General features: G+C 43.9%; 1 protein-coding gene across 1 annotated transcript; it reads right to left on the bottom strand.

The window, feature by feature from the left end:
• Positions 1-873: 873 nt before the first annotated feature.
• On the bottom strand, positions 874-13,469 carry SAP30 (Sin3A associated protein 30). The gene is made up of 4 exons (XM_050945414.1): positions 12,123-13,469; positions 9,932-10,054; positions 3,625-3,723; positions 874-1,198 (listed from the first exon to the last, which is right to left on the bottom strand). The coding sequence occupies exons 1-4, from the start codon at positions 12,438-12,440 to the stop codon at positions 1,076-1,078; spliced, it is 663 nt and encodes a 220-aa protein (XP_050801371.1). The 5' UTR covers positions 12,441-13,469; the 3' UTR covers positions 874-1,075.
• Positions 13,470-14,028: the final 559 nt, after the last annotated feature.

The raw sequence follows: 14,028 nt of genomic DNA, 5'->3' as shown, positions 1-14,028 counted from the left end.
AGCAGAAAATTGCATGTTATTCGGAACTTCATTGTTCTGGTAAGGGTTCAGTGGAAATACAGGAGGTTTTGTGTTGTATCATAGCTGTCACTCAAATGTTGTAAATTTTACTAAAATATATACATTTAGATGCAAGTGCTATATGTAAAAGTAACAATTCTTTAAATTAATGATCTTTATGCATTTTCCAGCCATAAGTTAATGCAGACCTCACCAGAGCAAAACATAGTACGTTTATTAAATAATATTGAAACACAGCATGAGTTTCGCAGCCTTCCTTTCTCCAATGTGATTTCTAGGTAGTAGCATATGTAGATCAATAGCGAATCATTGTTAAAAGAAACAGAAGTTTTCCATTATAAATGGTGATAGTCTTTTCATCTTCATGTGGATATTTGAGCACTAAATAGCTGCCATCATTTTTATGTAGTAGCATGATGGTCCTGAGGCATTAGCAGTGCATATCCCAGAAGTGAAAGAAACTAGAGATCTCAAAAAACCCTCTATTAAGATCTTTGCATACCAGAATTCTAAAAGAAAATATAAGTGCAGCCATTTGTACGTATGACTTATAACAACTACAAGTGTCATTGCTATTCAGGAAGCCAAGAGCAATTCTATTATGGCCCTTCAGTTTGGAGCAACTATGTTTAGAATTTAATCACAGCAAAATTTTATACTATATAGAACCCATGTTGTAGTGTGATGATTTCAAAACACATTTCACACACTAATCCTTAGCATACTTCTATAATTGAAAAAAATACAACATTTTTTATAACTTTAAATATATGTAGGTAAAACCCCAAACTATTATTAAGTACAAATAACTCACTAAATAAGGTACAAACAAACACACATGAACACTTGAGCAACAGTATTAATAATATTTATTTAAAATACTTTTGCTGAGGAAATTTCATTTTAGAGGAAGTTGTTTTTCAGTGAGTCAGCAAGACCATGAAAAATAAAATCAGAGACAAGTTCTCTGAAAAAAAAGTTACAAAGAAAGCTTCTGCATGTCAAAAACAGTCTTTAGATCTGCAACTTGAGTATTAGTCCCATTTTTTCCATCCTAGTGAACACCACTGTCCATCTTTAGATCTGGTTTGTTCTTGTCATTCTTCACTGAGTAGATGAAATATGTTAAGGTATCCTTTTCATTCACTGGAATAGTCCTGAAATGGCAACCAATTATCTATAAAGAGAAAGTTTAGGAAATTAAATAGCCATTTGGTTATATACAATGAACAAGTTCACATTTTGTAGATAAGGGAACTAAAATTCAGAATTAACACCGAGTTGACCTCTATTCCTTTTTTAAAGATTTGATCAAACAGATCAATACTAGCAGGGGTTAAGACATTTGCCTCCATCCAACAGTCTGGATCACAGAAGGATTAGGCATTGAATCATTTCAATACTCTGAAGTATGAATTGCAGCAGATTGACCTAATCCAGTGAAATCCATGGCTTTCTCAGCTACACAAAACTGACCTTTCAGAGGAGAGGTAAGAGTCCACAAAAGGTACTGGGGAGTTTGTACAGTGCTTGAGTGTAGAATATAATAGTAGAAATAGAAAATCCCAGATCATTATTATATTGGAAGGGCCCTGCATTTGATCATTTTTGGAGGGGTTAATGAGCTTGTCCATGGGTTTTTTAACCTGATTATAAAGAGGAAGACGTAATAACTGAGCAGTCAGCCAGGGTGAAGTTCAGCTTTGGTCATGGCCATTTAAACTGGTCAAATTTTTCAAAAAGGCTCCTACCTCACTTAATTGCTTTTGAATTTTTTTTTTACCTTTTATGAATTTAAGACTGTTGGTTAGAAGATGTACCTAAGTAGGGAGCAATGGTAGTACCTGAAACAATTCCCCCTGCCAGTTACTGTGGATTTGTAATATCACTCTCTCCCTTGTTGCTGTGAAAAACACCTACATGTGCTGGGGAGGAGGAGGAGGAAATGACTACACAGTTTAGTCAAAGGCACAAAGTAAACCAAAAAAAAATCCCCCCTAATCTCTTTTAGTTACAGTAATCTTAACAGTTACTTGTGAAGACAGTAAATGAACCATTTAGAGAGGTGATGTTTTTTAAGTGCTAGTGTACCTTTAAAGTTCAATTCTAGCTGACCAACTAAAGCATCCATACTGCATTAGGACATTTGGGGACTCAATGAACATGCTCAGAATTTCCTGGCATCATTCCCAAGAACCAAGTCTGCTATAAATGGTGATCACCTGGGGAAATCACAGATGACACCTCTGGGAAGAAGGTGGTTCTAAAACACTGAATCTGGCACTTCATGGCCACTGGATAAGCAACAAAAGCTAGTTTTAGCCTGCACTGTTCTTCCCAGAAGTCTGGCAATACAGAACAGTACAAGTTGGTTGTAGACTAGCTAGAGTTTTATAGTGGCCTATAGTTTTATTCTTCCCGTATAAAGTATTTTATACTATGCAACTAAATCAGTTATTTCAAGTCACATTTCTGCCAATTTAATAAGTGCTCACACTTTGTCTGAAGTCGCATACAAAGAAAAAATACAGTGCTGATTTTAAACTCATACTTGCAGTTGCGAAAATGTTGGCAACATACTGTTCTTTTATAGACCAGCCTCTTGCATACATTTAAGAATTTTGGCTTTAATCCACACTGATTAGCTGAGAGATCTACAAAATGCCTACACACAAATGCAATTCACCATAACATTTCATAAAACTAGACACAACACAATGAAGATTCAGATAGCATTCCAAATCTGTGTGTTTGCAATGCAAAATGGAGTCCATTTTTTTAAAAAAAGTAAAAGCTGTGCCACATTCTAAATGATTTGTTTTGACTAAAATACTGACCTTTTACCAAGTAAATTATATTTTCAGAAGACCGAAATTTGCAAACATGCTAGCATTCTGCCGTACTTACAGATATTTCTGTATTTTTATGGCTCTTAGTTTTGCAAATTTACACACTTACAAGAAGAGACATGAAATCAGATGCCTAGATTTTACATTGTTACTGTTACTTGTGCCCATATTTCTATTAATTGCACTTTTAAAACTATACTAGAACTTTACTGCAAAAATAAAAGACTTAATTCTGCCTTTAGCTGCAAAGGTGCAGTGTCATTGAAACCTATAGTTTTGCAGTGAGGTAACTGAGTGTAGATTTAGGCCCATTGTTTGTCTTCAGCTACATGTTTCTGAACAGCAGTGTTGCAATTCTATAAATTACTTCAGGATTCTTTCAGAGTACATACTTCTAAACCTGACTTCCTTCCTCTAACCTGAGCTTTTACTTTTGATTTTCTTTCTTAACTGAGTGCTCCTGGCTCAGGAGTTGGGGACGGAAAGACTAGATAATTGAGGGTAAACTAGATAAATAAACTTCATTTTATTTTCCAATCCAATCCACATGCAAAGAGAAGAGTTTGTGGCGCAGAATACAATCTGATTATAATGCAGTTGTATATTAACTGTGGCAATTCTAGATAACTTTTATAGTTGACTAAAGACAAGAATATGCTACTAATGCTAATATGTTGGTAAGGATCACATTTTCCAGAGCCACAAGTAATAGTAAAATTACATTGTTTGCTACTGAACAGACATTCATACGTACTTCAACAAGCTGTGCTTTGTTAAGTCCTGGTCTGGTCTGTAACTTGAAGTGTCTTTTGTATCTTCGAAGTGTGTTTACTTGCAACTGATATAAGTCAACCTAGAAAAGGAAGAAGAATATCATTAAAGGTATCTGGGCTAAAGAGAGGATTAATTTGTTATTAATCGTAATGTACTTATGATTTAAAAGGTGAAGTACTAAACAAGTATGGAAACTAAGTTGAAGGCAGAAGCCTAGTTTCTTCACTTCAGGGATATGCATATGATAAATACTATCCTGCTGACCCAGCCAGCTGTTAATAGGCATTCAGCATAGAATAATGTTTTGAATTCATCTTCCCTCCTCTACCCTAAAGATACTTAAAAGTACAGTTAAGGCTTATTTCTGTGCTGAATGTCCACCACACCTTTTCTCCCTCTTAGGGGGGAGAGTCGTATTTGGCACTAATTTGTGAACTCAGCTCAGTTTCATTCATAGTTCGACTTTAATGTGACCAAGCAAAGGCATAATACTAGTCAATCATTAATGCAAGGTCAAGAACTGTGCTCACAGGATGCCCTATAGTAGTATTTCAATAGACAAAACTTTGCAGAGAGGATGTACAAGAAATAGTACAGCTGTGCCATAACATCTGTGCAATAGGAGACTGAAGAAACCTAGCATGCTACAAGTTTCTTTAATTTTGAGTGGCAGAAGAGAACAGTTGCTCATGATCTGTGAATATATTGCCTCCGCACAGCCACAATGCAAGAGCTATGTGCATAGCCAGAGCCCCACAGAACTATTGTCCATCAAGAGGTAGCATCTCCTTAAGTCCTACATTTCATAGGCCACAGATACAAATACCCACACCTCATCCCAATGCTCCCTCAGTTTCTCTATTCCCAGAAGGTCTATTTAGAGGGCACCACCTGGAGAACAAACATTACTATTAAGAAATCCCTTTTTCCTCTTTTCTGACTTGATCACCACACAGCCCCACTGTAAGAGATTAAGTAGCAGTGACCTCCCTGAGATGGTTTGACTGAGAAGACCTAGGTGAACAGTGATTGCAACACTGCCCTTCAAAAACCAACATCTTGATGTCATGAGGATTGTGAAGTGATTATTTTAATACTATGAAGCAACGTTAATGATAGTTTTTAGGTGAAGTAGGCAAGCTATTGCACACTTGGAAACCTGGCCAAGCCTGGAATGGTGCCAGCCTCACAGCTCCTCCATAACCAAAGAATGGTGAAGAGGTGTATCATTTGCCCTGTCTTCCCAGAATCAGATGCCTGTGTGTTATATCTAGGGCCCTACCAAATTAACGGCCATGAAAAACATGTCACAGCCCATGAAATATGGTCTTTTGTGTGTTTTTACCCTATACTATACAGATTTCACAGGTGAGACCAGCGTTTCTCAAGTTGGGGGTCCTGACCCAAAAGGGAGTTGTGGGAGGGTTGCAAAGTTATTTTTTTTTGGGGGGGTCGCGGTATTCCCACCCTTACTTGGCCAAACGCCCAGTTCTGCAGGCAGCAGCGCAATAGTGTACCATGCTATCCTTACTTTTGTACTGCTACTGGCGGTGGCTCTGCCTTCAGAGCTGGGCTTCCAGACAATTACACCATCATGAAATTGCAGATTTAAATATATGAAATAATGAAATTTACAATTTTTAAAATCCTGTGACCATGAAACTAACCGAAATGGATCATGAATTTGGTAGGGCCCTAGATATATCTGATTTTCTCAGGGAATCCCATTCCCCAAACCAGTATTTCATTTGAGAAGCCTTTACTCCACCTGAGTAGAAAGGCAGATTAAGCTTTCCACAAGGTTCCAGAAGCTTCAAGTGCTGAGGATACCTTTTCCATCAGTGAGAATGTGCAGAAGCCACTTCAAAGAAATACTGGTCCTGAGAACTCAGATGGAGGCCAAGCATCTTGGAGGACCCTTCCTCTTCTTCGAAGGAGACCTTGATCTCATATTCAAAAGGCCACTGATGCAACAAGTGGAGCAACATACAGCCACACACATCTAAGATGCAGGATAACCATATGGAGGAAAACCTGGGTAAGAAACTCTGGTGTTATCAAGAGTTGACAACTGAGGCTCTTCCTGAGCTAGGCTTCTTTTGGAAGTGCAGCTGCAGCAGTCTGGCAAGGGTCTTGCTTTTTTATGATCCAGAGAAATCTATAGCACAAGATCAGTTGCATCAAGAACTGCAGACCCCACAAGAAAAAAAAATATCAAGTTTCTGAGTATATCAATTCTATTGTTCCATAAGCACTGTGGGGTCATCTATGTGATGCAGGAGTGTGGCTGGAAAGGCAATTTTAGATAAAATTTTCTATTAACTGATAAATGGATCTTACGAGGAAGAGAAACAGGACTCAGCAAAAATGACTATTCTGAGACCTCGGACATCCTCTCCATCGGAGCCTTCAAAAGGGAGCTGTCCTCTCCCAGTCTAAGGTTTTTGCCATACTACTAATGCCTGAAGACACCTTGGGTATGTCTACACTGCTATTAAACACCTGCAGCTGAACCATGTCAGCTGACTTGGGCTTGCAGGGCTCGGGCTATGGGGGTTGTTTAACTGCAGTATGGATGTTGGGGCCCGGGCTGGAACCTGGGCTCTGGGACTCTCCCCTGAGCCCAAATGTTTACATTGCAATTAAACAGCCCTGTTTAAGTCAGGGCCAGCCACAGGGGTTTAATTGCAGTGTAGACATACCCCCTCAGGACATATGGATTGCCAACAACACTTGAAGGAACAAGTTCTGAAGCAGAGTCTTAAAAGTGCTTTTGGGGGCCTTTTGGAGAAAGTCTCACAGGCATCACAGCCTCCAGCTGAGTGCACTTTCCCAGGTAATGCCCATCTGAAGGATAGACAGGGGAAAAAGGGAGAAGGTGTTGCCTTATATATTAATAATGTACACACTTGGACTGAGGTGGAGATGGACATAGGAGACAGAAAGGTTGAGAGTCTCTGGGTTAGGCTAAAAGGGGTAAAAAAAACTAGGGTGATGTCATGCTAGGAGTCTATTACAGGCCACCTAACCAGGTGGAAGAAGTGGATGAGGCTATTTTTAAACAACTAACAAAATCATCCAAAGTCCAAGATTTGGTGGTGATGGGGGACTTCAACTATCCAGATATATTTTGGGAAAATAAAACAGAGGGGCACAGACTATCCAATGAGTTCTTGGACTGCATTGCAAACAACTTTTTATTTCAGTAGGGTGGAAGCTGTTCTAGATTTGATTTTAACAAATAGGGAGGAACTCATTGAGAATTTTAAAAAGTGGAAGGCAGCTTGGGTGAAAGTGATCATGAAATCATAGAGTTCACAATTCTAAGAAAGGGTAGAAGGGACTACAGCAAAATAGAAACAATGGATTTCAGGAAGGCGGATTTTGGTAAGCTCAGAGAGCTGGTAGGAAGATCCCGTGGGAATCAAGGAAAAACAACTGAGGAGAGTTGGCAGTATTTCAAAGAGACACTATTAAGGACCCAAAAGCAAGTTATTCCACTGGGCAGAAAAGATAGAAAATGTGGCAAAAGACCAGCTTGGCTTAACCACGAGACCTTGCATGATCTAAAAAATAAAAAGGAGTCATATAAAAAATGGAAACTAGGACAAATTACAAAGGATGAATGTAGGCAAACAACACAGGAATGCAGAGGCAAGATTAGAAAGGGAAAGGCACAAAATGAGCTCAAACTAGCTACAGGAATAAAGGGAAACAAGAAGACTTTTTATCATTAGAAGCAAGAGGAAGATCAAGGACAGGGTAGGCCCATTGCTCAGTGAGGAGGGAGAAACAGTAACAGGAAACTTGGAAATGGCAGAGATGCTCAATGACTTCTCAGTGAAGACCGAAACAAAGAAGTCTCAAGGAATGCCTAAAGTGAATGCTAATGGGAAGGGGGTAGGTTTGGAAAATAAACTAAAAAAAAAAAAAAAAACGAACAAGTTAAGAATCACTTAGAAAAGTTAGATGCCTGCAAGTCATCAGGGCCTGATAAAATGCATCCTAGAATACTCAAGGAGCTAATAGGAGGTATCTGAACCTCCAGCTATTATCTTTGGAAAACCATGGGAGACAGGAGAGATTCCAGAAGACTGGAAAAGGGCAAATATAGTGCCGATCTATAAAAAGGGAAATAAAAACAACCCAGGAAACTATAGACCACTTAGTTTAACTTCTGTGCCAGGGAAGATAATGGAGCAAGTAATTAAGGAAATCATCTGCAAACACTTGGAAGGTGGTAAGATGATAGGGAATAGTCAGCATGGATTTGTAAAGAACAAATCATGTCAAACCAATCTGATAGCTTTCTTTGACAGGATAATGAGTCTTGTGGATAAGGGAGAAGCGGTGGATGTGGTATACCTAGACTTTAGTAAAGTAATTGATACGGTCTTGCATGATATTCTTATCCATAAACTAGGCAAATACAACTTAGATGGGGCTACTATACGGTGGGTGCATAACTGGCTGGATAACTGCACTCAGAGAGTAGTTATTAATGGTTCCCAATCCTGCTGGAAAGGTATAACAAGTGGGGCTCCGCAGGGGTCTGTTTTGGGACCGGCTCTGTTCAATATCGTCATCAACGACTTAGATATTGGCATAGAAAGTATGCTTATTAAGTGTGCAGATGATACCAAACTGGGAGGGATTGCAACTGCTTTAGAGGATAGGGTCATAATTCAAAATGATCTGAACAAATTGGAAAAATGATCTGAGGTAAACAGGATGAAGTTTAATAAAGACAAATGCAAAGTGCTCCACTTAGGAAGGAACAGTTTCATACATACAGAATGGGAAGAGACTGTCTAGGAAGGAGTATGGCAGAAAGGGATCTAGGGGTTATAGTGGAGCACAAGCTAAATATGAGTCAACAGTGTGATGCTGTTGCAAAAAAAATCAAACATGATTCCGGGATGCATTATCAGGTGGGTTGTGAGCAAGACACGAGAAATCATTCTTCCGCTCTACTCTGCGCTGGTTAGGCCTCAACTGGAGTTTGTGTCCAGTTCTGGGCACCGTATTTCAAGAAAGATGTGGAGAAATTGGAGAGGGTCCAGAGAAGAGCAACAAGAATGATTAAGTATCAGAGGGTAGCCGTGTTAGTCTGGATCTGTAAAAGCAGCAAAGAATCCTGTGGCACCTTATAGACTAACAGACGTTTTGGAGCATGAGCTTTCGTGGGTGAATACCCACTTCCTCAGATGCATGTAATGGAAATATCCAGGGGCAGGGATATATATGTGTGCTACCAAGCAAGCTAGAGATAACGAGGTCAAGAATGATTAAAGGTCTAGAGAACATGACCGATGAAGGAAGGCTGAAAGAATTGGGTTTGTTTAGTTTGAAAAAGAGAAGACTGAGAGGGGACATGATAGCAGTTTTCAGGTATCTAAAAGGTGTCATAAGAAAGAGGGAGAAAACTTGTTCATCTTAGCCTCTAAGGATAGAGCAAGAAGCAATGGGCTTAAACTGCAGCAAGGGAGGTTTAGGTTGGACATTAGGAAAAAGTTCCTGTCGGGGTGGTTAAACACTGGAATAAACTGCCTAGGGAGGTTGCGGAATCTCTATCTCTGGAGATATTTAAGAATAGGTTAGATAAATGTCTATAAAGGATAGTCTAGACAGTATTTGGTCCTGCCATGAGGGCAGGGGACTGGACTCGATGACCTCTCGAGGTCCCTTCCAGCCCTAGAATCTATGAAATGAAGAACACAGCAAGTCAAGATGAATGCCTTTTAAATTCTATTTTCCTATATTAATCTGCCATCTCCTGCAATGTTAGGAATCACAGGAATTAAGTATGCCTTCTAACTGCCAATTCCTACTCAAAAATAGTTCTGCTACTGCACGGCTAAGCACATGGCTCCTACACTGGGAATCTGTGGAAAAAATGTCATGAAGGAGAAATCTTTATCAAAGTTAAAATTGGTGTGTGTATGTGTGTGTATATATATATATATATATATATATATATATATATATATATATATATATATATAATTCCAACTTTCCTTTCTGGGAAAAATACTGTGTAAAACAAAATGAAAACATATCTATCAATTAAATTGTATATGATATGATAATTATATATCCTAAGTTATTAAATTACAACTAATACAGAAACATTAAAATATTACATAAATATTAATAAAGTGAGTGAAACAGGAGCTCTCTCTCACCCTTTGAACAAATTAACATTGGAAAAAATTGCATTAACACAGACTTGGTAGCAATTAAGAACAAGCTTTACATGACAATAGCCAGGACAACTATTCAGCTACCTCTGGAGTGTCGATGTCTTGCACTGGTGAGTCACCATCATCATCACTGCCTTTTCTCTTTCTTCTGTTTCGCACACTCTGAATTAAGTTTTTGTGGAAGTCACAAATATAAAGATGTCTTGCCTAAAAAAGTAGCAATGCATATTTTAAACACAATTCCACACTAGTCTAACATCCAGGAAATACATGATAATGCAAATTACACATTGATGGATATACTTCATAGTAAATTACTGCAAGAGGTTCTGGTGACATTAACTATGAGTTTAAGAATTCTGCTTCTACCAGAACCCACAAGATAAAATTTGGTATGCTGTAACTTACTGCATCCCATTTCGCCTAGAAAACTCCTTGTATCACTGTACTGCTGCAGTGAGCCAATTCAAAATTGATATTAACAGGCTGTAGAGAGAGCCAAGTACAGCCCTCTTACATTACTCATCAGAATGCAGGGAATGGAGTATGAAAATTACTTTGCAGTTCAGTTAAACGGACAAAAAACAAAAGCAAGATTTCACCGATCTCACTTCACAGCTCTTTCCCTTAGTTTTACTTCCACTGTCCATGAAAAGTCATTGTAAATAAAGGACTTATACATCTATTTTTTGAAATTTCCTTTTTCTAGGAATCAGCTCATTTTGAGATTAAAGGCCAGTAGTTAAGTGCCTAAATACCTGAAAAAATCTGGCAAGAAGTTCTTTTATAGAGGAAATGTATACATACACATAGGGCTACTGTGCACCAGTAGCCCCCACTGGCTTCAACTGGAGCTGTGGGTGCACAGGGTGGGGGTGGGAATCAAGAACTTAGAAAGTTAAATTTGAGAGGCCTAAATGAAATTGGAGGCCTAAATGAAACCTCTTTACACATATAAACCCAAACATTGGTATCCTAAGCTTTCCTTTTGTTAATGCAAAAAAGAGTTCTCTTTGCCCATTTAGAGTTCGCTTAAGTTTACTTCACAAGAGCTCTCTCATAAACCAGGATTCAAATAGAAAGCTCACAACGACCAACAGAAGCACAAATACAAATTAGCAACCATTTTTCCCACGAGTTTACACAATCTATTGAGGGTGGTAACTGTAACAAGCGTATTAGAAGCCCCTCTTTGGGCCAGCATCCCCTAACACTTCTGCTGTGTCATGTAAAAATAAATCGCCTTTTCCAATACTCGTGCATTTCTCTTCTGAAGAAACAAGTATTCCTTAGGGAAGGAAACCGGCAGACATTTGCTCTGCAGATTAACACTGCTCCGAATCTTAGAAACATATCTGCTACCAAAGGGTGTTTCTGTCTCAGCAGACTGGGGAAGGGAGACAGGGGCTCGACCTGCCTGCGCACAGTGACACAAGCTTGTGGCGATTTCTCGGACAGACAGAGGAGCACTGCGAAGAGCCTGATGGCTGCCAAGCGGAAGACACGGTGGCAAAGAGAGACGCGCAGCATTACAACACGCGGCGGAGCGGCCAAGTGTGCTGCCCTCACTAGAGTCAGCCACACAAACATGCGGAGTCCCTGCTCTGGAAGGGCGGCGGGGGGACGTGCAGCCCCCAGCTTCTCCTGCAGTAGGTGGGCAGCCGGACAAACAGCCTCCCGCTGGACTACCAGCCTGACTTTTCCGGAGGGAGAAGAAGGGAAGAGGAAGGAAGAGCAGGAGTCTCTCTCCCCCATTACACTGAGCAGAAGCAGTTTAAGCTTCACTCACTCTTCCAGCGTCCGCCGACCGTACCAAGGGCAAAGCCCAACCCCGTTTAACGCAGAAGTCTCACACTCGCTGCGGCGCGGGAGGGGGAAGTAGTTGAAGCCTCTGTGGGGGTGACTCTTGAGGCCAGAGTAAGGCTCCGGGGAGGGGGTGAGCGATGGTGCAGTGCGCCCTGCGCGGAGAGCTGCAACGCGGCGCCTCAATTGTCCCGTCAATAGCGACTACAGAAACCCCAAGGCGCTTCCCCGATACCCCCACACGGGAGGCTCCCATCAGCCACTGATCTCCTTGCCTTGGGGGCGCTTGGGGCCAGTGACCCCGCAGGAGTAGCCGTGACCGCCTGCCACGGTGAGCGCACTGCAGGGAGAGCGGACTCACTCACCGGCCGGCCCTCCCCGACTGCCCCTCACGCCCGCCCCCGGGCACCCTCCTTCTGCCCCGGGGCGCGCAGCGGCAGCGGCTTTGGGGAGGGGGTTTCCCGTCACTTACGCTCTTGTCCAGCTCGATCTTCACTTTCTTCTGCGAGATGCTCTTCTGGATCCTCTTGCTGAAGCTGGCGTTACCGGCGGCTCGGCTGCACCTCTCACCTTCCTCTCGCAGACAGCACAGCTGCCCAGCCCCAGGGCCAGCGCCACCGGGGGGCCCTGCGGAACTGGCGGCGGCGGCACCTGCGGCAGCGCCGGGACCTAACCCCGGCGCCGGCACCTCCACGGTGGCAGCTGCATTGGCCACAACAGCAGCAACGACGGTGGCGGCAACAGCATCCCCCCCTCTCTGGGTCACCTCTTCGGGGGCGAACCCGTTCATTGCCCTAGCAGAGTCCCGATCCCAGCAGAAGAAGCCACCGACCCGCCCGGGCTCCTCACCCGCCTGCGCCGCCCCTTTGTCCGGTAGAGGAGCAGGATCCGTCCCTGCCGCCCGGACTGAATCAAACTTCCCCGCTGTCTGTGCGCTTGGCTGCAAGGGAGGGATTTAAATCTGCCCCATCAGCAGCCGCTCCTGAGAGAGGCAGCGTCCCCTGCAGGGGCACGAGCCCCCCCTTGAGGGTCACCTCCGTGCCTCTGGCTCCCGGCAGACAGAACCCCCGCAACAGGGGGCACAACCCCTCCCCCAAGGGCAAACAAGGGCTCCTTCAAGGGGCACAGCGCGATCCCCGCTCGGCCCCCCTCCACTCGAGTCGGGGCCCGAGGCTGCTGGGGGACTCCCTGCAGCGGCCAAGCGCCTCACTCTGTAAAAGCCACGTCCATTCCCTGGGTCACCCCGCTTCCTCCTTCCCCCACTGTCATGTGGGGACTTTTCAGCTGTTTCCTATGTAACAACAGCAGCACCCAGCCTGCGGCTCTGCTCCGCAATGCGCATGCGAGCTCCCGCCGCAGGGGGCTCATGGGAGCTGTAGTTTCTATCATTGCAGCGTCAGCAAAGGCGGGGAGGGCTGGAAAACTACAGCCCCCCACATGCACCGCGCGAGTAGGGCTTGCGGTCGGCCTGGAGGGCCGCTGTAGACGGTTATGAGGCTGCCCCCCTCCCGATCTGATGGCGGGACAAGATTAGTAACTGCGTTCTCCTTCGCTGCACAAGCAAGAGCCCCTCCTCGGTCCCCGTCAGAAGGGGGCGCAGCGCTAGGCCCTGCTCCGCTTCCTCATTCAAAAACTGGCCGAGCAGCAGCCGTTAAGATTTGAAATACGTCTGTGTGCAGAAGCTGAAGCGGAGCCGTTCGCTGCCTTCCCCGCCCCTCCTGTAACGCCACTTCTCAGCGGCGCTGGCTGAGAGCGCTGCTGCTGCCAAGGCGGCTCAGCCCAGTCCGGCTCGCCCCATCTCTGCCCGGGGGTGTGCGCGGCGGGTTATTGGGGGGCGGGGGAGAGCGAGGCCTTGCGTAAGGCGGGGAAATGACCCCTGAGCCCCGTGGCGGCTGCCGCTTGGTACCATCAAGCAACAGGCAGGCAGCTCTGTCCTTCGAGGGCGTCTCTTCACCTCCCCGCGCCGAAGGCGTTTCCCTAGCCAGCCACGGCCATATTTGAGGCGGGCTGCAGAGCTGCCTGCTGTGTGCGCGGTGACTAGCTCCGTGGCTCCAGTAACGTGTGGAAAGGGGCTCGCTTGAGTGAGGCAGCCGTTGCTGCAGCGCCGCGGCGCGTAGTTCTTCCCGGAAAAGGCAGGAGCGCTTTTGTCTCCCAAACGACACAGCACTCGCGTGCCAGGCCAGCGGCGCACACAGCAACTGCAAACCCGCGAGCGTGATTCCCGTTTCTCAGCGCCTCTTCCTCTAGTCCTGCCGTCGCGCACAGATGTCATGGAGGGGTCGCGCCAGGGACGGGTTTTAGAGCTTTTTTCTGCAAAACCCTTTCCCCGACCTGTCTTCCTCTCGCCTTTAATTTTTTTCTCTCCCCTCCCTACGCCG

The sequence above is a fragment of the Gopherus flavomarginatus genome, chromosome 3 (genome assembly GCF_025201925.1).
Source record: "Gopherus flavomarginatus isolate rGopFla2 chromosome 3, rGopFla2.mat.asm, whole genome shotgun sequence".
Classification (NCBI taxonomy): Eukaryota; Metazoa; Chordata; order Testudines; family Testudinidae; genus Gopherus; species Gopherus flavomarginatus.
This window is presented reverse-complemented; position numbering and strand designations above follow the sequence as displayed.